Below are 24030 nucleotides of genomic sequence, written 5' to 3' on the forward strand. Positions count from 1 at the left end.
ACTTGGTTTTTCGCTTATTGGAAATAAAGACCATTGACACCTACGTTGTTTTTTGTGTTTCTTGATTTGGGCGGGTTCCTTGCAGATAACAGTTTTGAGCCCTCTTTTATTTAGACATGAAACGTGAGAATGATCTGGCTTTAGTGGGACTTATTTTATAAATAAAATGTGAAGAAAATAGAAAACATGTTTTTTTCAAACTCTAAACGTGGCTCCAAGTGGTTCTGGTCTAGGCCTCCAGGGGTAGCCCTCCTCAGCTGAGGACCCTAGCTGAAGAGTCAGGCAGAGCCCGGCGGAGCAGGTCAGGGTGGGAGAAAGGCCCCACCTGGGCTCCCCTGAGCTAAGAAGTAAACATGCAAAAAGATAAATAAATGAATAAGTAAACAGCATCATGGACCGATGCGAAGGGCTGGCTTTCGAGAACAGGAGGAGCTGCTCTGCGGACAGGCCATCGTGCAGGGGGAGACCCCCGGTGGGTGGCAGAGTCAGTTTAGTGGCTCCGGACTAACGGCCGGAGACCCAAGCACAGCATCCACATGAGCCTCAAGGAACGCGGGCGAGCATCGGACGTGACGCCGTTGTACAAACATATGGATTCGGTGAAAGCAGCAGGGCTGGAGAGCAAAACCAGCAGGGCTGGGTAGCAAAACCAGCAGGGCTGGATAGCAAAATGCAGACATTACAGGAAAAGAAAACTACAGAGCAATACTGGACAGGAACAGATAGGCAGACATTCTTAACAAAAGCTTAGCAAATTGAATCCAACAAGATTTTTTAAAAAGAATAACTCATCGTAACCAAGTAGTGTTTTTTCCAGGGATGCAAGTTTTGTTTACATTTGAAAATCAACCAATGTAAATTACTATATTCATAGAGCAAAGTGAAAAGCCATATGATTACCTCAAAAATGCAAAAAAAAAAAAAAAAAGTGGCTGGCAAATCTAACATCCATTCCCAATCAAAATTCGGCAAACCAAGCATAGAGGGCAAGTTCCTCAACCTGATAAAGGGCGTGTATGAAATTACCACACTTCACATCATGCTTAAATGGCAAAAGACGGAATGCGTTCCCTCTCGATGAGGAAAAAGGAAAGATGCCCACTGTCGCCACTTCTGTTCAGCATGTGCTGGAGGGTCTACTCGGCGTGACAGGGCAAGAGAAAGGAGCGTGCAGGTGGGAGGACGAGAAGTGGAACTGTCTACTTTCTCCCTAGGCAGCACGATGACCTAGGGAGAAAATCCTACAGAACCTACAAAAAAGCCAGTGAGTTCAGCGAGGTCGGAGAACACAACAACATACTAATACCAGTCACGTTCCTATACCCTAGCGGTGGACACGCAGGCCCCGCAATTAGAGTACACTAGCGCCTACAATCACTCAGCACACACCGAGGTGTGAGTTTAACAGGATACGTGTAGGACATGCATGTTGAATAGCATACAGGGTGGTTTCACTGCCCTAAAAGTCCCCTGTGCTCTGCCTACCCATCCCTCTGCCCCTTTGCCCCCTGGCAGCTGCCCATCCTCTTACTGTCTCCATAGTTCTGCCTTTTCCAGAGTGTCATGGAGGTGGCTTCATACAGCCTTTCCTGATTGGCTTCTTTCACTAGTTAAATGCATTTCAGGTTCCTCTGTGTCTTTTCATGGTTTGATAGCTCATTTCAGTTAGTGCTGAATAATATTCCATTGTCTGTGTGGGACACCGTTTATTTATCCGTCACCTGCTGATGGGCATCCTGGTTGCTTCCAAGTTTCAGCAACTATGAACACAGCTGCTGTAAACATCCGTGTGCAGGCTTTTGTGTGGACCTGAGTTTTCAGCTCCTTTGGGTGAGTACCAAGGAGTGTGCTCCTGGAGCGTATGGTAAGCGGATGCTTAGTTTTGTAGGAAATAATCAAACCATCTTCCAAAGTGGCTGCGCCACATTCTGAATTCCCACTGGCGTGAGCGAGAGCTCCTGTCACCCCACATCCTCAGCCCCATCTGCTGTTGTCGGCGTTGCATGCTTTGGGCAGTCTAAGAGGTGTGCTTGACGGCCTTCTGAAGACTCAGTTACCGTGCCAGCTAGGTGGCAACCCCGCGCGGGGCAGGGCGGGGGCGATGTCTCCCGGGACACGGTCTGGGCTCCGCAACCCGCGTTGCTCTCGCTCCAGGATTGCTGGATCTGGAATCAAGGGGTGCGAATGGGGTGCCCCTCTCCCTATTACCTCTCGTGATGCCCCGCAGAGTCTGTGCTTCCCGTTCTGTGACTCTCGGTTCTAGAGGGCTCAGTCCCGAGGGGAAGAGAGCTTCCTCGCGGGGACGCAGTGAGGCTTCCTGGGGCCGTCGGTGGAGGCTGTGGCCTGGCCACTTGGGACTCTTCAGGCCCAAAGCAGGGGTGGCAGAGCCCGACTCTCACGGGTGAGGAACTAGAGAACCCAGGTCCTCTTCGTCCTCCAAGCCGGTGGACGGCCACAGCAATGCCCTCGGGCCCGACGGCTGAGGCTCAGACCGGGCAGGAGCGAAGGTTTGGGTCACCCACCAGGCCACGAACCCCCAGCAGCTGCTCGAGGGCCCAGGGAGCGTGGACGGGGTCATGGAGGAGGGTCTTTGTCGGTACCAGCGCCGCGGCTGCCACCAGGAGTGACGGCTGTGACAGCCGCACCTCGTCCTGCTTTTGATGGAAACGTGCCTGCGTGTTTATCCACCGCACGCTTTTGTTTTCTCCTCCTTGCTCGTCCCTGATCGCGTAGGATGCGACGAGAATGGCCGGCCTTATTCCCATGGTCTGCAGGACCGGGAAGCCCTCCCAGAAGCGACGGGAGGTCCGGTCCCCTCTCCTGGGGGCGGGGACAGTGGCGATGGGGGCGTCGTGTTGGGCGGGAGGTGAGTTTGTGCCTGTCTTCCTTTGGGAATTTGGCTCAAAGGGCGGCTGTAAGCAAGGCATGGAGGCGCGCAGGGGGCCGAGATGATGGGCAGGGGGTGGCTAGCCGGGCCCTTTTTCTTAGAAGCCCCTCTGCTGCGTGTTCGCGGTTGAGGGGATCAGCAGAGACAGTTCTGCATGACATCTGGAGACCAGAAGAGAAGCGACAGCCGCACTGATTTTTCAACCCAGAGGTCGACCTGGGGTCACGTGCGGGGCTGTCGCCTTGTTGGGGGCAGTGTCCCCACTGGCCACGCCGCCTCCCGGGATCCCTCGGGCCAGGTGTGCCTCTAACCTTTATGACAAAGTGCGCCAGCTTCTCAGGCCGGATGTCCGCACCGTCCAGGCTGGAGGTAGAGAGAAACACGTGAGAGAGGCTAGTCCATCCTCGTGGGGCCCGGCCTGGCCTCACCTCGCCCTCCACACCCTCCCGTCTGCCCGTCCTTCCCGTCCAGCTCTGGCCGCAGCAGCTCCCACAGCCGGGGCTAAGCCTGCAGACCAAGCCCTGATGCATCCCCCATCCCTGTCTCCCTCTTCTCTCCCTCCCGCCCTCTCTGTCTCTCTCTGACCCAGATAACGAAGAGACGGTGAGACCCACGGCGCCGGCGTCTGTAAACCATTTGCTGAGCATCTCATTGCTGTGATTTGTGAGTTTTGTTCGCTCCTTAAGGAGTAAAAGAATCGGAGAAGCCTTTGTTAGAGATGTGATTTCAACCAGCGGCTTAGGGGCATTCGGTTAAGTACCTTTGTGACCGATTTCTAAATATTTGGAAAAACTGTTCAGTATTTAATTTGGTGTTTAAGTGTTTGATATTGTGTTTAAATATCTCTAAAAATATTGTTTAATAGATGAGAAATAGGACATTGAAGAAAATACGAGTTTCCTTCTGCTTGCTCGAAAGTTCCTCAGCTATTAAAGTATTGATTAATCACACACGCACACGCACACGCACACGCACACGCACGCACAGAAGGAAAGACAAACCAAAGGAAAGTTTAAGGCAACTGCTTTTGAACTTCCAAGGAAATGAACGTGAGTTTGAACTCGCGGGGTCAAGAGATGAACACTCGAGTGACGAGGGGCAGGGCGGCAGGAGTCAGAGGCCAGCAGAGGCGGGGAAGGGCCGAGTCTTCAGTTAAAACCGCAAAATCACAACACAGTAAAAGCAGCAAGTGGTGGACCCGGTGCTGGAGAGAATCGGGTCCGAATACCCAGCAGGGTGGAGGGATTCCAGGACTGGCCTAGAAAAAGGCACGATGCAGCAGGACGCCGGAGCCAGGGATGCACAGGGCCGTCCTGACGGGGGTGATGGCGCGGCCGAGAAAAGCAGCACAGAGGGACCCGAGGCTGCTGCACGGGGCTCCCCCTCCCTCTGCCCTCCTCCTCCCTCCCCACTCCTTGTTTTCTAAACAAAAGGAGAGCGTCCCTTTACTACTTGATTACACGGGTGGGGATCTTTCCTGAAAACCAAGAGCACGCCACTCCAGATGAAAGGATGCACGTCGTCCAGGGAGAGAAGCGTGACTGCGGCCGGTTCGCCTTCCAGACGTGAGCTGCTTTCTTTTCGGTCCTGACACGTGTGTGCGTGTGTGCCAGTGTGTGCGCATGTGTGTGCGTATCCGTGTGCATGTGTGCGCGCAGGAGCTGGGGCTTATCCCTGGGAGCTGCCAGCCTAGCACTTGGTCTCCCTGTGCGTCTGGGTGTTGCTCACGGTCAAAGTCACAAGTGCAAACAGCCATGCCTGCAGCGCTGCCATCGGACAGGACGCCCCCGTCCCCCAGATGCCTCCCTCGTGCTGCCCCTTGGAGGCCCCCCGCCCCACCCTGTCTGCAACCTGCCCCCTCCAGCATGTCCCTCAGGGGGGCCTGCGGCCAGTGGCCTTGGTCTGGAGCCTCTCTCACTGGATGCACTTCCCTCCTCCCCGTGGCTCGGCCACTATCCACCCCCGTGTTGACTGAAGGGCACCTGGGTGGTTTCCTGGCTTAGGCAACTGTGAATAAATCACTATAAGTACTTGGGTTCTCATCCCCTTGGGGTGACATTGCCCTCACTGATGACGCGTGCTTTGGGGTGAATGTCTAGCGGGGGGTGGCCGGCTTGTGTGGAATTTAATGAAAAGTCACTGATTGGAAACCCAGAGCTCTTCTCCAGGGCGGTGCCACCTTCCCTCCCCGCCACCCCGCATCCTCGCCAGCACGTGCTACAGTCAGTTTTCTGACCCTTTACATAAAGGGACACCCTGGGGTGGTGTCCACAGTGGCTGAATTCCTCTTCTTTTTCTCTGGCAGACCCTGATACCCTGATTTGCTGCCTTGCAGCCAGAGGTGGCCGGGTGCCAACCTGGCCAATGAGGTCAAACCAGACATTTGAAAGGGGAACAGAGGCTCTGTTGCTCCTGCTGGTTCCCTCCTATAACAGTGAGGTGATGACATGACGGCTGCAGGGGCAGGCTTCTTGCAAACACGAGGACAAGAGTCATGAGCTGAGGATGCAGAGCACGGGGGACCCTCAGTGACACTGCAAGCCACCAGGGCTGCCTGCCCCACCCTCGTGTGAAGCTCAACGATGGAAAAAGTCTCTGTGCTTCCTTGGTGACCCCCCACCTGAACACCAGCAACATGGGTACAGGAAAATTGGGCCAGAAACACCATTAAGAACACTTGTCTCCAGACGGCAGCATTTGAGAGATCTTGATTTTCTTGGTACACCGCTTTCATTTCCCACATTCTGGGAACACACAGGACCCCACAAATCTCCAGGGAGCCCACATTCTCTGGAAAGTAGAAGTTAGAAAATTTTGAACAACGTGAAAAATGTAAATGATGCTTTCTTTTTTAATAAATATATTTATATTTTTTAATTTTTGGCTGCGCTGGGTCTTCGTTGCTGCGCGCGCGCTTTCTCTAGTTGCGGCGAGCGGGGGCTGCTCTGCGTTGCGGCGCGCGGACTTCTCATTGCGGTGGCTCCTCTTGTTGCGGAGCACGGGCTCTAGGCGCACGGGCTTCAGTAGTTGTGGCTCGCGGGCTTCGTTGCTCCGCAGCATGTGGGATCTTCCTGGACCAGGGCTCGAACCCGTATTCCCTGCATTGGCAGGCGGATTCTTCTTTTTTTTTTTTTTTTGCGGTACGCAGGTCTCTCACTGTTGTGGCCTCTCCTGTGGCGGAGCACAGGCTCCGGACGCGCAGGCCCAGCGGCCACGGCCCACGGGCCCAGCCGCTCCGCGGCATGTGGGATCTTCCCGGACTGGGGCACGAACCCGTGTCCCCTGCATCGGCAGGCGGACTCTCAACCACTGTGCCACCAGGGAAGCCCGGCAGGCGGATTCTTAACCACTGAGCCACCAGGGAAGTCCTAAATGACGCTTTTGAGGAATACTTGATACCTTTGGGAATTGCCCAAGTTATAAGAAGTGAAGAAAAGATACAAGAATGTATGGAATCCCAATTTTGTAAAAAAAATAGAGGGAAAAACAGATTAAGGGAAAAGATACAGATGGCTGCCCGTGGTGACCACTGGGTGGAAAGTGTGGGTGGTGTTGGAGGGCCTCCCCTTTCCTAAATGTCTGATGGGAAGCAGGCGTCAGAGCCATCCCAAGCCAGGAGCTCCCATCCCCACCCTGAGGGGCCTGGGTTGGAGGCTGGGGCTCCTGCCCTGGGGCACCTGCCTCCTCAACCCTTGCTCAGGCCCCTTCAAGGGCATAGCCAGATGGTCCCCGTCGCTGTGCCTCGCCCTGCTGTCTCCCTGGCCCTGGACCTGCTGGTGCGGGGGTGGGGAGGGTCCGGCCCCTGGGGTGTGATCCTCCCTTGGAGGCTGCTTTCATCCTCCCTGACAGTTGCCTCTGCGGAACTGGATGGGATACGGGGCCCCACCAGGCACCGCGGCCCTCGAGGCCTCAAGCGGGAGGGAGTCCTCATGCCAGGTTTCCGGAGAGCCAAGCGCTGCACGGCGCACCTGATTGTGTGTGAGTGACTTTGGCTAAACGGGGTCACGGGTTGGAGCCGTCAGGTCTGGTCCTGGAGGAGAGCAGGGGTAGTTGGCAGGGTAAGGACGGAGCAGCGGACGCCACGGGAGTATTCTGTGGAGCAGATAAAGCAGGGCTTGGGGAGGATGCAAACATCCCAGCTGTACTCAAGGGACTGAGGATTTTAAAACTTGCGCGTATTTTCCCCGACGTTTTGGGGAAACTGCTTGGACAGCAGCCTGCAGGCCACAGGGACTCACGCATTTTGGAGCCGGGCACCGTGCCCAGCCCTGCTCGCGTCTATCCTGCAGGATTCGGGATTTCCTCTTTGGCAGGACCTAGCCGTAGGGCGGTCTTCCCCAAGGTCAGGCTAGCGCTGTGGGCTCTCCGTAGACGAGCGGCCACCCTCCTGGCCTCGCCTGGCCCGACGCCTTTCTGAGGCGGCAGTGATGGCGGCGTCCCCTCGGGGGACCCCCGCTTTGCGGCACTCAGCCGGGAAACCAGACGTTAGGTTACTGACTCTCCAGCCCACAGGGGTAGAGCCTGTCCTGCCCGAGGGATGTTTTCTGCGTGTCTCGGCTCATGGCGGGAGATGGGTGCACAAACTCGTTGAGAAGCTAAATGCTGGCACAAGGGCCACCAGGATGGGGCCAGTCACTGGTGGCCCTGAAGTTCAAGGGCAAGGCCGACACCTTTGTCTTCTCCTCCCAGCCGCGGCCGCTTCCCTGACCTGAAGGCTCCGCATCTGCTGGTACAGCCCCTGCCACTTATTCCACCCGGCAAGGCGCCTGGGCCACCAGCTCCGCCTCACCACACGCTCGTGACCAGCCCGGTGCTCCTTTAAGGCCCGAGTCAGCGGCCGGGGACTTTTGGGTGCCTGCCGACCCTGCCGTTACCGCCTGCCCCACGTCTCTGTCATCCCGACCGTGCGCTTCTCTGTCCTTCCCTTGGTGGCCTCGGGCTTCCTGCTCGACATGGGGTCCTGTGCTGGAACCATCCCGGGAACGGGGTGCATCCGGCAGGGGTCTTCAGGCCAAAGGGCACCGCTGCCCACACCACGCCGACTGCCAAGAAGCGGGAGCTGAGGCATCCCTCTGCAGACCCGACTTTCCAACGCGATGCCACACGAGACAGAAAACCTTCTGTAGATGTTTATTCTACTTCAAGTAACAAAGCTATGAAGTTCCATGTTTTAATGTACAGTGATATAATACTTTGCAATATAAAATACAATTTACAGAAATTTCTATCAAGTAAACCTAAAGAAACACACTTGATTTTTTACATTTGTTGTATTTAAATTAGAAAAATTTTTTTGTTTTACACGTAAAAAAACCTTCACATCTCGTTAGATGTTGGAACTCGTCGCCACTTTAACGTAACCTACTGACAGGGTCTCTAACACCAATCACTCCAAATTGCTAAGTTCTCGGTGTTCTCATAACTTAAACGTTTGTGCTAGAAAGTGAAAAATCTGTAGTGATGTACAATGCAACAGACTCCAAAGAACAAATGAAATTCTCTAATTTTATATTTGCAAAAGTAAGTTTATGAAAATATAAAAAAATTATCAAAGTTTATTTGTACAGTCAAATAAATTAGCAAGTTTTTTCTCTTTCGCACTTCAGAAGTACTTGGAAAATACATGACAAGAAGCAGTATACTGTGTCTCACAGTGAAAAGCTTTCTAGTTTGTAGTTCTTAAGCTAATATCACTATTTTCATCTCAGGCTTTACACAAATATTGTTCCATTTCAATGACAAACGTTGAGATTTTGTCACAAGTATGTATCACAGTGCGGAGCTAGTGCACTTTTCCCGGGACAGAGAACCGCTCAGATGGTAAAGTTCAACAAACAAAACGTTCCTGATTATTCAAATCAAAGAAACCTATTCCCTCCACCCGCCCCGCCTTTTAAAGTACACTTAATTGCTTTACTTTCTCACATTCTTTAGGCTGGTAAAATTTAAACACTTTAAAATAAATTGTTATTTAAAATTCCACAATTTCTACTCAGATGTTGCTTTTAATCATGTTTGGGGGTGGGGGGAACAGGTAAGGGGATACCTAAACACTGAGCAAAACAAAGAAATGTGTTTTTGTTTCCTGGTTGGAATTTGTAATTCAAATTTCTTCATGACAAGAGAAAGATGCACCTGTAGTTAAGTCTGGTGTTTCTCAACATTCCAGAGACAGCTGACACAGCCATGCACAGAAACACGTGGCCGCCTGCCCCGAACCCTGTGAAGTCAGCTTCTGGAAACAGGTATCACAGATGAGATGTCAGGAAAGGTATGGCTCTGAGGTCCACTAAACTCCCTTAAAATTTACAATAGTCAAGTTATTAGAAAAGATAACTTTATAATCTGAAAAAGCAATATGCTTTTGTAGGTACTTTCCCATTTCAGTACATTTAAATGGAAATGTTAAAGAGTTCTTAGTTTTTTGTTTATATTTAAAAAGCATCAGAATTGTAAAGGTGTGAAATTTTATAAGAAACCATCATACACAAAATTACAGTAATTTCTCAAGTCCAGAAGGTTCTGTCCTGTGCATGAGCACCCAGCTCTTTCCAAGACCACCTGCTTAGCACGTGAGCGCGGCTTCACGGCGGCCCTAGGTCTGGGCGGTGGGGGCGGCGGCCCGCGGGGCCTCGGCCTTGGGGTCCCGGGGTCGCTCCGGGCTCCGACTACGGTCCCTGCGGCGCTCCCGCTCGCGGGCCTTGTCGCGGTCACGGTCCCTGCTGCGGGACCTCTCCCGGTCACGTCTACGGTCGCGGTCGCGGTCGCGGTTGCGGCTCCGCTCTCGGGCCCGGTCCCACTCGCGCCCCTTGTCCCTGCCCGCGTTGCGCTCGCGGCCCCGGTCCCACTCGCGGCCAGCGTCCTTGTCGCGGTGTCGGTCCCACTCGCGGCCTCGGTCCCAGTCCCGCTCGCGACTCCAGGTCCGGCCGCGTTCCCGCTCCCAGGGCTTCCCACGCTCCCGCTCGCGCCGGCGGTCCTCAAGGGCCCGGCCCGGGCGGCTGTCGGGCGGCGGGGCCTCGGGCTCCTCCGGGGCCTTGTCCCGGGGCCGCCCCTCGAAGCCTGGGCCTCTGTACTCGTGGCCCCTGCCCTCGCGGAATTCGGCCTCGGGGCCTGGGGCCGGCGCGGCGGGTGGCGCAGGCGGGTGGCTGGGCAGCTCCAGCAGTGGCCGGGGCACCGGCTTGGGTCCGGGGGCGGCCGGGCCCTGGAAGTGGAAGCGTGGAGGCGCCGACTCGCTCTTCTCGGGGAAGGGAGCGGCGCCCCGGGGCCCCCCAAAGGGCAAGGGCGCCGGTGCCCTCTGGCCGGTGAACCTGGGCGGTGAGTGGACCCTCTGCTCTTCGAACTGCTGAGGCTGCATCCCCCTGGGTCCCGGCACGAATCCAGGAGCTTGGCCCCTGGGGCCTTCAAACTGCCCAGGGTGCGGCCCCCTCGGGCCCACAAAGTGGCCGGCAGGGGGGCCTCTCTGACCTCCGAACTGAGAAGGAGGAGGGCCACCTCGGGGTCCTTTAAACTGCGACAGCAGAGGCCTCCTCTGGCCCCCGAACTGGAAAGGCGTGGCGCCCCTGTTTCCCAGGAGCGGGGCCTGCTCGGGCCCCTCGCACTGGCCAGGGGGGCCCGAGGCCTCACCGTACGGGGCCTCCGGGAACTCCCTCTTCTCCCCGTGGGGGTCCTTGCGGTCTTCAAACGGAGGCGGCCCTGCTCCCCTGGGCCCGCCCAGGTGGGAAGGGGATGGGCCCCTCCCGTCCCCATAGGGAGGTGGCCCGTGTGGCCCTGAGAACAAGGAAGGGATGGGCCCCTTTTGGGGCCCGAATCTGGCTGGTGGAGGCCCCCCTCTGGGCCCGTCGTTATTAGAATTCTCTTCCGAGAACGGAGGGACTGGCCCCCGTGGGCCTGTGTAATTGGGGCCGTGAAGGCCCGACATCCCGAAAGCACGCGGTGCAGGCTCCCGCTGGCCTTGGAACTGGGGTGGAGGCCCCCCTTTCTGTGCTGCGGCAGGGAACGTGCCGGCCCCCTCACCTGGCCTGGGCTGTGGCTCTCTGTCTCCTTCGGTTTCAGCTGCCAGGGAGTCACTTTTTTCGGGAAACTGAGCATTTCTCTGATCGTCGTACTGGCAAGAGCCCAGAGGTTTTTCCTGAGAGTACCCTGGACCCGAGAAAGGATCCCTTCCTCCGGGAGGGTGGAAGGTCTGGCCCTCGTGCTGCGAAGGGAAGAGGGGCTGGAAGGAGGCACCCGGCGGCGTGGGCAGCAGCACCTTCCGGGCAGGCCTGGCCGCGCCGTCCCCGCCGGTCGCGCCCTCAGGCCCCGGGCTTTCCATGGGCTCCCGCAGAGGGCCGTCCTGCTTGGCCGGCAGTGGGGCCTCTTCGCCCGGAGCCCACGGTGGAGGGGCTGACTCTGGCTCCTCCTGGGCTGGGAGTGGCCCCGGGCCGGCAGCGGCCCCTCCGGGCGCTTCTCTGGCCAGCGGGGGCCTCGGGGCGGCCTCGCTCTCGTTGCTCTCCGCGGCCAACCGCCGGGCCTGCCGGGGGTCCCGGCTCAGCCGCGCCTCGGCGCTCGGGCCCGGAGCCTGGCTGCCAGCGGGGGGCGCGGCCGGCTTGGCCGCAGCCTGTGGCTCTGGCGGCAGGAGCGCAGCCTTGGGCGGTGGCGACATGAGCGCGTCCGACACGGAGAAGTGGGCCATGGAGGCCCCGACGGCCGCCCTCTGCTGCCTGAGCGCCTCCTCCTGCTCCTCCACCTGCCTCTGCTGCTCCTCGATCTGCTTGGTGAGCTCCTCTATCATCTGCTGCTGTTCGGCCAAGGAGGGCGCCGGCAGGCCCGGCCCGCCGTGCGCGTCCGCACACATTCTGGTGGGCAGGTCGTCGACGGTCACTTTGGCTTCTTCGAGGATCGTCTCGTCCTCCGGGTCATAGGCCACCTCCTCCCGCTCAGCTGCCTCCGCAGCCTTCTCCGCGTCCTGGCGTCGCCCGCGGTCTCCAAGCTGAGTGTCGAAGGCTCTCTCAGGCCCGTACTCTTCCTCGGGGTCATACGGCCTGTCGTCTTCCTCCTCCTCCAGAGCTCTGTCTTTTGAGAACTGACCAAACTGCTGGACAATTGGGTCCAGCAGAGGTGCTGCCGGCAGCCCGCCGCCGGCTTTGGCTCTCGAGTCCTGGTGGGGGGCTGGGGCCGACTCGGCAGGCTCTTTGGTGGGGGGGTCAAACGCCTTCTTCTTCCCAAAGAGAGTCTGCAGGATATGTTCTAGGGGCGAAGCTGTTTTTGAAGAAGAGGAAGTGACAGAGGAAGCGGCCACCGTCACTGATGCGGGTGATGCTGTGACAGTGTTCGTGGCTCCTGGTTTGAGCGACGACAGTATCTGTAACACGGAAGACGAGGCCGGCGCGCCTGGTGCTTCTGGAGGAGGGGGTGGGGGTGGGGGAGACCCCGGGGGTGTGGTGCTGACAGCCGCGTCCCCTGGGCACAGCGGGTACTTGGGCGGCTTCTTCTCAGGGAGCAGGGCTGCTGGCACTCTGGGGTGGACGGGATCCACTTCTTCTTGTGTCTGAGTACGGGGCCGCTTCTCCTCTGTCTTGTCTAATTCGCCGGCATTTGAAGGACGCTTTATTTTTTGACAGATTACTAACCCCAGGATTATGTTTGGACGCGGTGACTCAAGACCTAGAAAACAAAACAGTTGTGCAAATTTTAGAATCGAATTGTAGCTTTTGTCCTTCAGGGGTAAACTCTAGGTGTGAAGGGCAGTGGGGGGATGGTTTCCAGAGGGAGGAGGAGGAAATTCTGTGGCAAAACATAACCAAGTGTTTGAAGACCAGCTGCAAAAGATGCAAACTGCACCGCGCACCTGCCCGGCCTGACGGGCCCACAAACCACAAAACCAAGGGCCCAATGCACACGCTCATTCGCCCAGTGCTAAAATTATTACAGATTTTCAATTATACGCAACGCTAGGGTAGAGGTGTGCTGGGGGAGGTGGGGAAGGCCAGCACGCACACACTCCAGGACGTTCACCTACTGGGAATGAAGCCTGTATGTACCAGGATGTTTTCTAAACGAACTCTTAGCTGTGTTCCTTTATTTGACTCTTGCTACAAATCAGGAAGGCAGCACCCCCTTTCGACTTTAACTTATGAGCTGCAATATGTAAATTAAGCTATTCATACTAAAATTAAAGGTTCAATTAAGGACCAATTCTACAACTCAATTATAATGATCAACAAAATTATACTGATCGATATAGCACACACCATTCGATAAGTTCATCGGTCACTGGTGTCAAAATTACAACTGACGGGAAAAGTGACGCTGACCAAAATGCCTAAAACAAATGTTCTTGCAGGTTTAGAAAGACGTTCAACGACCAGTAGCTTATCAAAAGCTACCGAACGCTCAGGTCTCTGTCAACACAAGACGTGCGGCTTAAAGCCCAACGGTGTTCGGACAGGGGCAACAAAGGACAGACCACGTGGAGAACACGCTGGGAATTTCAGAACATTGCACAGTTCTTAAAAAATAATTATGTCTTTAAAAAGTCTTCACCCAAACATTGTGGATCGTGGTGCACTGTCCCAGGGATGCTACTGTCTCTGTACGGCTCCTCTACCCTCACACTAATAACAAACCCGGAACACCAACAGGGGAACAGAAAAGCCCGAGTCACAGATCGGTAAGTTAGGGAGAAATGATAAACATGGGACCAAAATTTTGTTTCAACAGCGTATTTAAAATTAATCAAATTGTATAAACTCAATTTACACATAAATCACTACTGCGTAAAAGATATTCATGCTATATATTTTTTGTTTAATCACTAAAAAAGAAAATCAGCACTGTTTTTCCTATTCTTTCTGTGATTTTAAGTTGATCACAGATCAAATAGTTGTCTCTGGACACCCACTGTGTAGTTCTGAGCGCCTGTCACCCTTCCTAAATTCCAACAGAGGTGGGCTGACATGCCGAGCACGAGGGTGGCGGATGTCCCACCCCGCCCCCGAGGAGGAAGACCCGGCATGCCAGAGTGAGCTGGGCTGGCCCAGCATCCACATGGATCGGCGAGGTACCGCCGGCCCCCCTCCCCACTGTGCTCAGCGCCTCGTTTCACAGGCTGACATTCAAGGGCTGAGGTGCCCATGAAGACACCCACTCATGATAAGAGGAACGGCTTCTTCCAGAATGTCCTCTGCCTGCCCTTCTGATGACACTGGTGACTCAGGGGAAGGAGGAGCTGGGCAAAGGAGGGCGTGGAGACAGGAAGGCCAGGCCCACTGCACTGAGCATGGCATCCAGATGGTTCTGCTCAGATGTGAAAGATACTCTATCAAGTTTGCTTTCTAATCAAAATGAATTATTTTAACTTAAAATAGTAAATCTCTCACTCACTGTAACAGCCACTTACTGAATAATTTACAGCTCACTAATATCCAGTTTGGGGCACAGTCAATAGCTCAACTGGCTCTCGTGGCCCTTTCTGGACCGACTGTCACTGACACGGCCCCAGAGCTGGCAGAGCAGGTCCCCAGCCGAGCCACAAGCTGGAGCCTTGGCCAGCTCTGTGAGCAGCAGCAGAGGAGGAATGTGCTCGGCCACGCGGGCGGGGGTGGGGAGGGCTGGGGAGCCCCGGCCAGGGGCGTCCTCTCAGCAGCCCAGGGCCCACGACTGTCCTCTGTCCTCAGTGCGGATGGGCTATGCTACCTCTGAAGAGCTAAACTTCTAAGGTGCCAACACCAGGGCCTGCGGCATGAATCGCGTTTCAGGTCAAAGACGCTGTGTGTGGAGGCTAAGTCACTGCGTTAAATCCAGGGAGGTGGGGTCCTGTCCTCGGGAGGTGCGCCAGCCCTACAACTTGCAGCAGCTTTATATGCTTCCTAACAAAACTGATCTATCCCAGACGTGGCAAAATTCTCTAGACTCTACCCTTTGTGGTCACAGGCATCACAGGTGAGGTTATAATTAAATTACTTAACATTTACATTTGTTTCGAAAACAGTTAACTCCCTGGAGACCAGCACCTAACTAAGCAGCTAGTATTGTTAAATGCTTTCAGCTCAACTACTTCGGCTACACACACCCGTAAGCGATCTAACAAAGCTCGAGCTGGAGGAGTGTTAGTTTTGAATTTCCCCACTGATCTTCCCCAGGACTTTACACTTAAATTGGGCTGTTTCTGAAGCAGTCAAATCTCATCTGCTTCACCTGTGCACGTTATGGCTGCATGAGACTTGAAATGTAACCAGCACCGTGGAGATGACTTACTCGTGGAAGAATATGATTCACTGTGCTACCGGGGCCTCGGCAGTGACCGTCAGGGAGGTGAGGGCACGTCTGGCTCCACCCCGCTCCGCACCCTCACAACAGGCGCCTGGCAAGGGCACGCTGGACACAAAGGGCTACTACCACTGGGGCGGGGCAGGGGCAGCCTTCGCCTGAAGGCCCCATTTTCTGCCTGGGGCCCCTGTGGGCGCGCCCACTGTTGAGTGTGAGCCCTGGAGAGGAGAGGGCGCCCCGCTGGCTGCGTGCAGAGACAGGGCTCCCGCTGGGGCCCGGGGCGCCTCCCCGGCTCCGCACAGGGCCTCTGTCCCATGGTCACAAGAGGGGCGCTTACTTACCGACCTCCCTTTGAGGGTAGTGGTGAGGCTTATGACTCATCAAGTAGATGAGAACTAGGTGGGAGGCCACTGAACTATCATTTCCAGACACGGGGTACTGATCAGACTGAGCACCGGGGTGTCGGCACCCCTGCCCGACCCCCTCCAAATTGCGGGAGAAACGTGTCCACAATGTCCGGTGTGGATGAAACAAGCCTTCTTAGCTGCATGTAGGTCCCCGAGTCTTCACGGTGAAAGGGTCAGCCCCAGACCACCCGTACAGGGAAAGAAGTGGACAAACCCAGGGACGAGGGACAGCTGAAAAGGTGTGTGTGGATTTCCTGAGCCAAGACCCAAACCAGGATCTGTGTCCAGGTGTGTCAGCAACAGGGCCGCGGGGGAAGCAGCCCCCATGCACCTTGGATGTGGCACAGCGGGGGGACAAGGTTTAGTTTTAATAAACCAGATGAAAGCTGTCCAACTATCAAATGAGGCGTTTACCCCTAAATCTACCTGGAATGCTCCACTATTCAGTATTTAAAGTGAACACCTTCTTGTGGTCTGAGTCCGACAAGACAAAACGTCCACACCTGCGGGAACAGAAACTGTGCTGGAGTTAGCCGCAACCGTCCTCGAAGAGGACTTGGGCAGAGACGCAGCAAATACGGGGAGAAGCAGCTGCCCGCCCGCCACACTCGGCTCCCATGCAGACTTCGCCCGCTCCCACTCTTGGGTCCCTAAGACCTGTGCAAAGCCAGGGCTCCGCGTCCCAGTGAGGAGAGCGTCGTCCATCCATCCGCCCGCCCGTGTCCAGGCGCCCCCAGCACAGCACCGCCACCTGCACAGCCAGAAGCACACTGGCGTCGGCTGAGGCAAAGCAAGGTGGAGACAGTCCTCCGTCACAGTGCACCTGGATGGGCACCAAGAGCTACCAAATGGTTCAAATTCAGACAAACAATGACCAGTTTCCATGAAATATTTTTATTGATTTCAAAGGAGAGAAAAGCACTTTCCATTCAGCACGATTTTGCCTTTGATTACAGCATCTGTACACAGCTATGCACGCAGAAACTGAAGACGTGCTTACCTGACAATATTGCAAGTCACGGAAACGGTCTGCTAATTTAGGAAGCAGTTAAGCGTGAGGACAGAAGGCAGACACCACGGATGGAGCCAGCCTGCTAAGAGAATGGCCCTCGCCCTGCAATGCCTCGGAAGGCAGGTCCCTGTCCTCTGCTCAGGGTGGTCCACACCTTAGATGCCTGAGGGCCCTCGACAGGCGCCCCCCACCCCCTCGGGAGGGCCGGGCGCCCTGGCCTAGGCCCAGCATCCCATCTGACTGGTCTTCCTTCTGTGAATAAAGCCCCTAGACGCGCGGACCAGCTGAGACCCGAGTCCCCAGGGGTGGAGCCCCGTCAGTGTGTGTGGGACTGAGCTGAGCCGTGTCCACAGTGGAAGGACTGTCCGCTGGCTCAGAGGGACGCGGGCCTCCCAGCCGTCCTCCAGGCTGTGTGACGTGGCGACGGCCTGGCGCCTCTGGGACAAGTCGAGGGAGCCCGGGAGGACAAAAGGCCCTGGAGGCAGACTGGGCTCGGATGGGCTCTGTTGCCGTGCAGGGACTGGGCTGTGGGTTCTGCGTGGAGACCACCCCGTGTCCACCATCCAAGCGTGGGGCAGAGAGGACGCTGACCACAAGCAGGCCGCGCAGGCCTCCCCGGCACCGCACATGGATTCAACACCTCGTGTCCTCGCCTGCTTCTCCAGTGAGCCATACTGTCAAAACCTACGGGGCTCCCAAGTCCAGAGACGGACGTGCCGAGTCGGCACTCTCCACCCCCACAGACCTGCCCTCCTCCTCCCAGAGGCCCGCCCGCTGGCGGGCTGCCCGAAGTGGGAGGCCTGTGCCCCACCGAGGCCTTGGGATGGAGATGCGGCCGGGTCGGACCCTGACTCCACGCTTACTGGCCCTGCGAGCTCAGGCAGCAACAACCCTGGGCAGTGCGGGCGCTCCCTGCTGAGGGGCTGACATGGGGGGTCAAGGGTGCTCCCCTCAGGGTGCGGGGCCAGCGCTGCCAGGCAGCATGTGCTCAAGCCCACTGGCTGCTCCATCGACGGACACGGCAGCCCCTCAGACTGGACCTGTGCCGTCAAAGGATGCTGTGCAGAGACGGGAGGAACACCCCCGGCCCACCTTCCAAACACTCATGCACACACACAACACGCACATGACGCACACACCACGAGCCTGGGACACACGGACGTCTGTACCCAGGGAGCGCCAAGTCACGCTACAAACGTGCGAAGCAGCTCAGGCAGGTAACGTGGCCTCTGGGGCCAAGGGAGTCTGGCTGATGTGCAGGTGTACAGAACACACACGATGTTAACGTCAAACAAAGGTAGCAGGAGAATTAAAAATATATATACTAAATTGAGCGAGCTGAGATTTAGAAGCTCTTCGATTAAAAGTCTTTAAAAGTTTATGGTAAAATTTCCCATACAATCACATTTCGAAAGCCCCTCTTCCTACTTGATTTTAATGAAACCTTCGTTCTCTATTGTGGATGAAAACCCGCAGGCCTTTGAGCATCCCCTTCAGGAAGTGACAGCCTTGGGAATGCAGGTGGAGGAGTATGTCCACTCCGCTGGTCATCAAGTGTGGTCACTTAGCAGATGAGGTGAGCGCCCTGCCCAGCCTTCCTTGTCCCCGTGTCACCCTGGAACACCCAGCGCGGCCCCCTCCCTCTGCCAGCCAGGCCCCAACCCAGCACTGCACCAGCTCCCACCGCGGCTCCAACTAGGGGTCCCCTCGGTGGCCCCTGCGCCCCTGCCTCCTCACCACGCCTGACCTCAACCACCTCTGCCCCACTCAGGGTCCGTCTGTGGCCCCGAACCTGGCAGCCCCCTGCTCGTGTGACAAGGTGCACCGGGACGGAGTCAGGCAAGACCCCACCGCAGGCTCTGCAGGTGGAGCCGTGAGGGGGGCTCCAACGCGGGTGAAACAGGGCTTTGTCACCTCCCAGGTCCCGCTGCTACAGACGCGCAGAGTGTGCATGTCACAGGATCTACGCTCACACTAGGCCCCGCTTAGGCTTCCACCCTTGTGACTGACCGGAGGCTCCTCATGGTATCGGGAAGTCGGCTTCACCACCGTCACCGCTGTGTCAGGAACACGGCGTCCAGGGAGCCGGCCAGCGCCCCAGGAGCTGCCCGCCAAGAACCTCGGCCACGGCCCTCCCTGCTGCCCATCAGGCAGCACCGCTTTAGCACGAGGAGTGGGACAGCCCCCCGGAGAGCTTGGCTTCTAACGTGTTTGGCACTGAGACAGTTCCGTGTGTTATGTCAGGGAACACGAGCCCTGCGGTCACGGGGACCGACCAGGAAGCTGGGCCCAGCCGCAGAGCCGCCGGGGCGCTGGCCATGGACACGGAGGCACCGGGCGCGGGCGTGGCCACCGCCTGTAGAAGCAAGTGCTTCAAGAGCGCTGACCGCGGGTTACGCTCAGCATCTTCTAGGCTTAGCCGTTTTGGGGGGCGCCACGGCCAAGGAGACACTCCCATTTAGGCACCTTTCTGCGAGACTTAAGTCCCGTCAACTTCTCAGGGTTAAGAGGAGTTGGGTCCCCAGAGACCACGTCCCCCCTGGAATCACCCTTAGCTCCCTTGGCAAGCCTGAACTTTCTTTCTGGTCAGCCTGTAAGTAATTCTTTAGAAGCAGCACTTTCTAAGGAATGAGTGAACAGAAAGTGGTCTGCCAAAGATAAGAATTCGAGCAGCAGATTTCAAAGTGACTATTTCTAGAACTAGTTCCTGTCTCAACGCTATTTCTCGTTTCTCCTCAAAACGAATGCCTGTAGCGAAGAGGCTTGGCCTGACGCCTGCAAGGAGGCAAGCCCGCAGGCCAGGTCCAGGCCCCGCCCTCCCGGCACTGCCCAGCTCCTGCCGCCAACACCCTGCTCACACGAGGCGGGCGGGCTCCGGACAGGTTTGTCCCTCTTCACAGGACTTTTCTAAGACAATTCACACCTTCCTCAGGGGACCTCCGGTGCCACCCTCCACTACCCAGGAAGTGCCATAGCTCGACGCTACTTCACCCCTGCTCCCAAGTTCCGCTGCCAAAGGCCGGGTCTGGGTGAGGCACGCAGCTCGCTGGGACTGACTCCGCAGGGCGTGGGGGAGACGTGTGGGCAGAAGGCTGGGGCCTACCTGGTCCCTCAAAGGGCAGGAGTTTGGAGGGCACAGGGTCCGCGGCGCTCAGCGGGATCAGGTAGAGGTCCTTGACGTGCCTACTGTTGTTTGCCACGACGCCGAAGCGGCCGCGGCTGCTGAAATAGGAGTACAGAGAGATGTAGGCCACCTCCTCCTCCTCCGTCGCGGGGTGGAAGCGGATCAGACACAGCTCCTGCAACAAACAGAGGGCGGGGCGCATTGACCTGCGGCCTCTCGGAAAGGCAGCCGCTTCACCTTGCACCTAAGCCCCAAAAGCAGGAGGGAAGCGAGGACAGGAGCAACCAGCTCTGATTCTGACCGTCACAGCCCTGCTGCCCAACACATCCGAACAACGAGCTAGTGAAGAGGACACAGGCCCGAGTCTCAAGACTGCTGGGTTTGGTCTTGGTTTCGGAGGGACCGCTTTAAAACTACTCAGCCCCACTGTCCTCAACACAGAGCCCCCCTCCTGGGGCGCTCGTACTGATGGGGTACTCTGTGTGCAGGGCCAGCCTGGGGCAGTGTCTGACACAGAGCTAAGTGACCACTAAGCGTGTGATGAGCTGCCCGCAGCTCCGAAACGGGAGGGCTGAACTAGACCAGGGTTGTAACCCTTCTGTGACCCCAGTGAAAACAAGAGCGCCTCCCCCAAAGAGCACTGCACACGCAGACACACAGCTGCGTCCGCGTTTCAGGGGTTCAGACTCCAGCCCAGCCGCCTCCCCCCACCTCTACTCCATCAGCTCAGACAAGAAGGGACAGAGCATCTGTATTCCTAGCTCTGAACTGCACATGCGCTTTCACAAAGCTTCCACCGTCATGCTACTCAGACACGCCTTCACAGGTTAGCCAGCTACCAACTTAAACGTTCACCTGCAAGTATCTGACGAACTAGAGACGTTTCAGGTATTAACGCGCAAGACGAGAGTCAAAGGAAGAGCCGTGTGTAAACAAACCCCTTCCTCCTCGGGTGCAGAGGTCAGACTGTGGGCAGGTACCTTAGACACTGAAGATCGGAGCTTGCCGACGTAATCCCAGACTGTCTTTGGGGCAATCCTTCCGCCGATGTGAATTGTGTCGGGCAGGTCCTAAGTGAAATGAACTCTGATTAAATGGCCGGTGGAACCGTGGCGGTCACAGAGAGACCCCAAACTACCCGAGATTCACAACTAAGAAAACTGCAACTATCCCAAACAAAGCAGCAATAACGGTGTCAAATGTTGCTTAGCTGACTAACATCCGGGATTATGAGTGACCACACCCAAGGGTGGCAGGAGGAGAAGCTTCTGCTCAATAGGGTGACAGTCAGCAATATGTTTTACTGTTGTCTTTTAGGAACATACGCATAACGATCCAGGTATGTCTCAGAAGTGACTGAGCACTCTTTGTTACGTCTGAAATGCTAGTGCTGTTTTGCTAATTTTGAAAAATGAAAGACCTGTCACGTGTGCCCCTCCACACCAAGGCAGGTCATGCGTGTCTGGCCACACCTGCAGTGGGCACATGCACACCCAGGTTGGTTTTGCACAAGCTCTAGTGAACAGAGGGAGAAGGAAGACAAGCTTCAGCTTCTTCAGAAAAGATGGAGGGTCTGATTTCTCATTTGAATTTTCGCCACTGTGCAAACCACGTAACCTGCTGACTCGGCCCGGCAACCCCTATTCTGCCTTCAGAGGTGCTCGCGTGTCCAGACACTCAGCAGGAAGGTGGCCACACGCCTGACTCCAGCGCGGGACCAGAGTGCCCGTGGAAAACGCGTGCACGCACACACACACGCACACACACACTTCTCTCCCTCCTGGCTCTAACCTCACTGAGATAATCAAAACATCCAGAGACAGGATACGCCTTAGTGACAAACTTCGCTACACTCTGCATGTTAATAAATCCTTTCCAAATGGTGCCGAGTCGAGACAAAAAGAGGGTGGTATCGCCTTCTGGAGGGGAGCGGGACTCTGAGATGCTGCAAAACAAAACCACAGAAGATACGTGAATCTTTCTCTCTGCCCAAAGAATCCCCAGTATTTATTTATTTATTTAACGTGTTTACAAAAGCAAAGTGAATTCTTGCAAGTTTTGATAGCTTACTTTTTCAAATTAATTACTTTAATCATAATGATATAAACACATTCTGGTCAAAGAAATATAAACTATATAGGCAATAAACTGGATGGCTGTAAATTTAAATTCCAGTTTTCAAGAACTATATTTCTAAGGTGATAATTAGTCATCCTAAAACTGAAGCCTTAAAAAAACGCCTTTTTAAAATAGAAAATTGAGGAGAGTTGTATTTCTGGGTGGATTTCAGAGCCGAAAGACTGAATCACTCATTACTGCTCCTGTTCATCTGAAAGAAAGGCCACAGCTCAGCTGCTCAGACCACACACGGGGGCCGCACCTGATGCTTGGCGACGGTGGGACCGACAGGAGGTATCTGGGCTCGGGCGACGCGGACGGCTTGGCCAGGATGGACTTGGGCACCGTCACGGAGGTCGGCACAGGCTTCGGGACGTCCTGTCGGGGCTCCGCTGGGTGAGCGCTGTCTGGGCGGGCTGCCGAGGGAGCCGTGCCCGTGCTCGGCCCGCCTGGTGCAGTCCTGGGGTCTCGGCCAGACACCGTGACTGTAGTGAGCACTCCGCCGCCCCCAGGGGCCGGGCAGGGGGCGCCTTCCAGGGCGGAGGGCTCGGGGTGGCCGTCCTCTGGAGGCACCGGGAGGGACCTTCCCTCCAAATGGGCGCGCGCAGCGCTTTCCAGGTCTGGCTCCGAGGCGTTTTCAGGCAGGGTTTCTGGTGCCGCATGATCGGCTGAGCTGAGAGCGGGCTCAGAGGCAGAGCTGTCATGCTTGGACTTTGAGTCCTCCTTCTTGGCCGAAGTTGACCACTTTTGCTTTTGCGGAGCTGGCTCATCTTCCGACGATGGAACCTGACCTGGAGAACAGAAGGAAGGCCTTCGTGAGAAATCCCACACGTTCGAGAGCAAAGCCTGCCCGTGGGTAGACAGACGATCACTGCTTTAAAACAACACCACTATAAAGGCAGGGGCTCACTTCCTAAGCTTGAAGAAATGATTCTACCCTTTCCACTGTGTAACCTGGTTTGAATGCAGCTGTCCCGAGAAGGGTCTCCACAGTCTCCCCCAAGATCTGCTCACCTGTGCAGATCTTACAATTCAGGTCAAAGAGGTGCGCCCGGTGCTGCCCAGTCGTGTCCTGCAGCATGCTGCCGACAAGGTCCAGCAGCGGGGCTGCGCTCCTCTCGGGGGCCGCCCGCACCGATTCTTGCTGTTCCTAAAGCACAAGAAGCAGAGGAGGTCATTTCTCTGCCACCCCCTCTCCACATCAGCAGCACCCATGGAAGAAACATCTCACGTGATTAAGAACCACTGAAAAAAGAGCAAAAGGACTACTGAGTACAAGTACTTGAGAAGCAACACAACTGCACACACTTGTGTCAGCTCAGCGTCTTGCCCAGTAATTCAGGCACCTAACAACGTCTGGAACGGGATCATCTTAGTCAATTCTCGTGAGCACTGGAAATCCTAAACGCTTACATCAGAATCTGATACTGGCGGAGAATCTTCCATATCGGGAATAGTTTCCTGTTTAACAGTTGGCTTCTTAGTCTCATTATGCAATTTAGTTCTGGACTCCATCACCTAAGATGAAAAAGACAGACAAACGTGAAAACTTAGCCCTTCTTTCCCAAAGGGACTCTCTCATGCCAACGGGCTATTAATTCACTCTGGGGTGGGGGGGGCGCTGGTGTCAGGCTTCTGGCACCCGCAGTCTCCTCTCCCGTCGGCACTCACAGGCTTTGACGATCTCTCTTTCCACATGGAAAGCTCTTTGGAGACAAGTTCTTCTGGCTTCATTCTCACAAGTTTTGCCAAAGAGATTTCTTCACGCAGAACACGATGGAAGAGCCCCTGTAAACAAACATCTCTTGTTCACTCGTTCCCTCTAAGAGGGCTTCCCTGGTGGCGCAGTGGTTGAGAGTCCGCCTGCCGATGCAGGGGACACGGGTTCGTGCCCCGGTCTGGGAAGATCCCACAGGCTGCGGAGCGGCTGGGCCCGTGAGCCATGGCTGCTGAGCCTGCACGTCCGGAGCCTGTGCTCCACAACGGGAGAGGCCACAACAGTGAGAGGCCCGCGTACCGCAAAAACAAAAAAACAACAAAAAACAAAAAAACCCCTCTAAGATACTAGAGAGGATGTGGAGATGGGCAGCAAGGCAAGCCCCTGCCCCGCAGCAGGACGAGGGCCCGGAGCATCCCATCGATGCTCGGAGAACAAGGGCCCTGAGGTCAGGCAGCTGATCTCGAGTATCCCGCCGCACTGACCCTGCTGCAAAGACCACTTCACAGAAAACACAAT

The 24030-nt window shown here is 56.0% G+C and overlaps 1 protein-coding gene across 2 annotated transcripts in view; it reads right to left on the reverse strand.

Annotated features, from left to right (window-relative positions):
* Positions 1-9482: 9482 nt before the first annotated feature.
* Positions 9483-24030, reverse strand: part of DIDO1 (death inducer-obliterator 1) — a gene marked incomplete at its 3' end in the record, with an annotated part of 50233 nt that continues 35685 nt past the window's right edge. For both annotated transcript variants that reach the window (XM_082671151.1, XM_082671152.1), the window contains exons 10-17: positions 23466-23582; positions 23208-23312; positions 22809-22944; positions 22057-22585; positions 21468-21621; positions 20657-20746; positions 19656-19851; positions 9483-12529 (exon numbers count right to left, since the gene is read on the reverse strand). In XM_082671151.1, coding sequence (XP_082527277.1) covers positions 9483-12529; positions 19656-19851; positions 20657-20746; positions 21468-21621; positions 22057-22585; positions 22809-22944; positions 23208-23312; positions 23466-23582 — 4374 coding nt within the window. The remainder of the gene's footprint in view (positions 12530-19655; positions 19852-20656; positions 20747-21467; positions 21622-22056; positions 22586-22808; positions 22945-23207; positions 23313-23465; positions 23583-24030) is intronic.

This window comes from Grampus griseus (assembly GCF_964374135.1).
Source record: "Grampus griseus genome assembly, chromosome: 14".
Classification (NCBI taxonomy): Eukaryota; Metazoa; Chordata; class Mammalia; order Artiodactyla; family Delphinidae; genus Grampus; species Grampus griseus.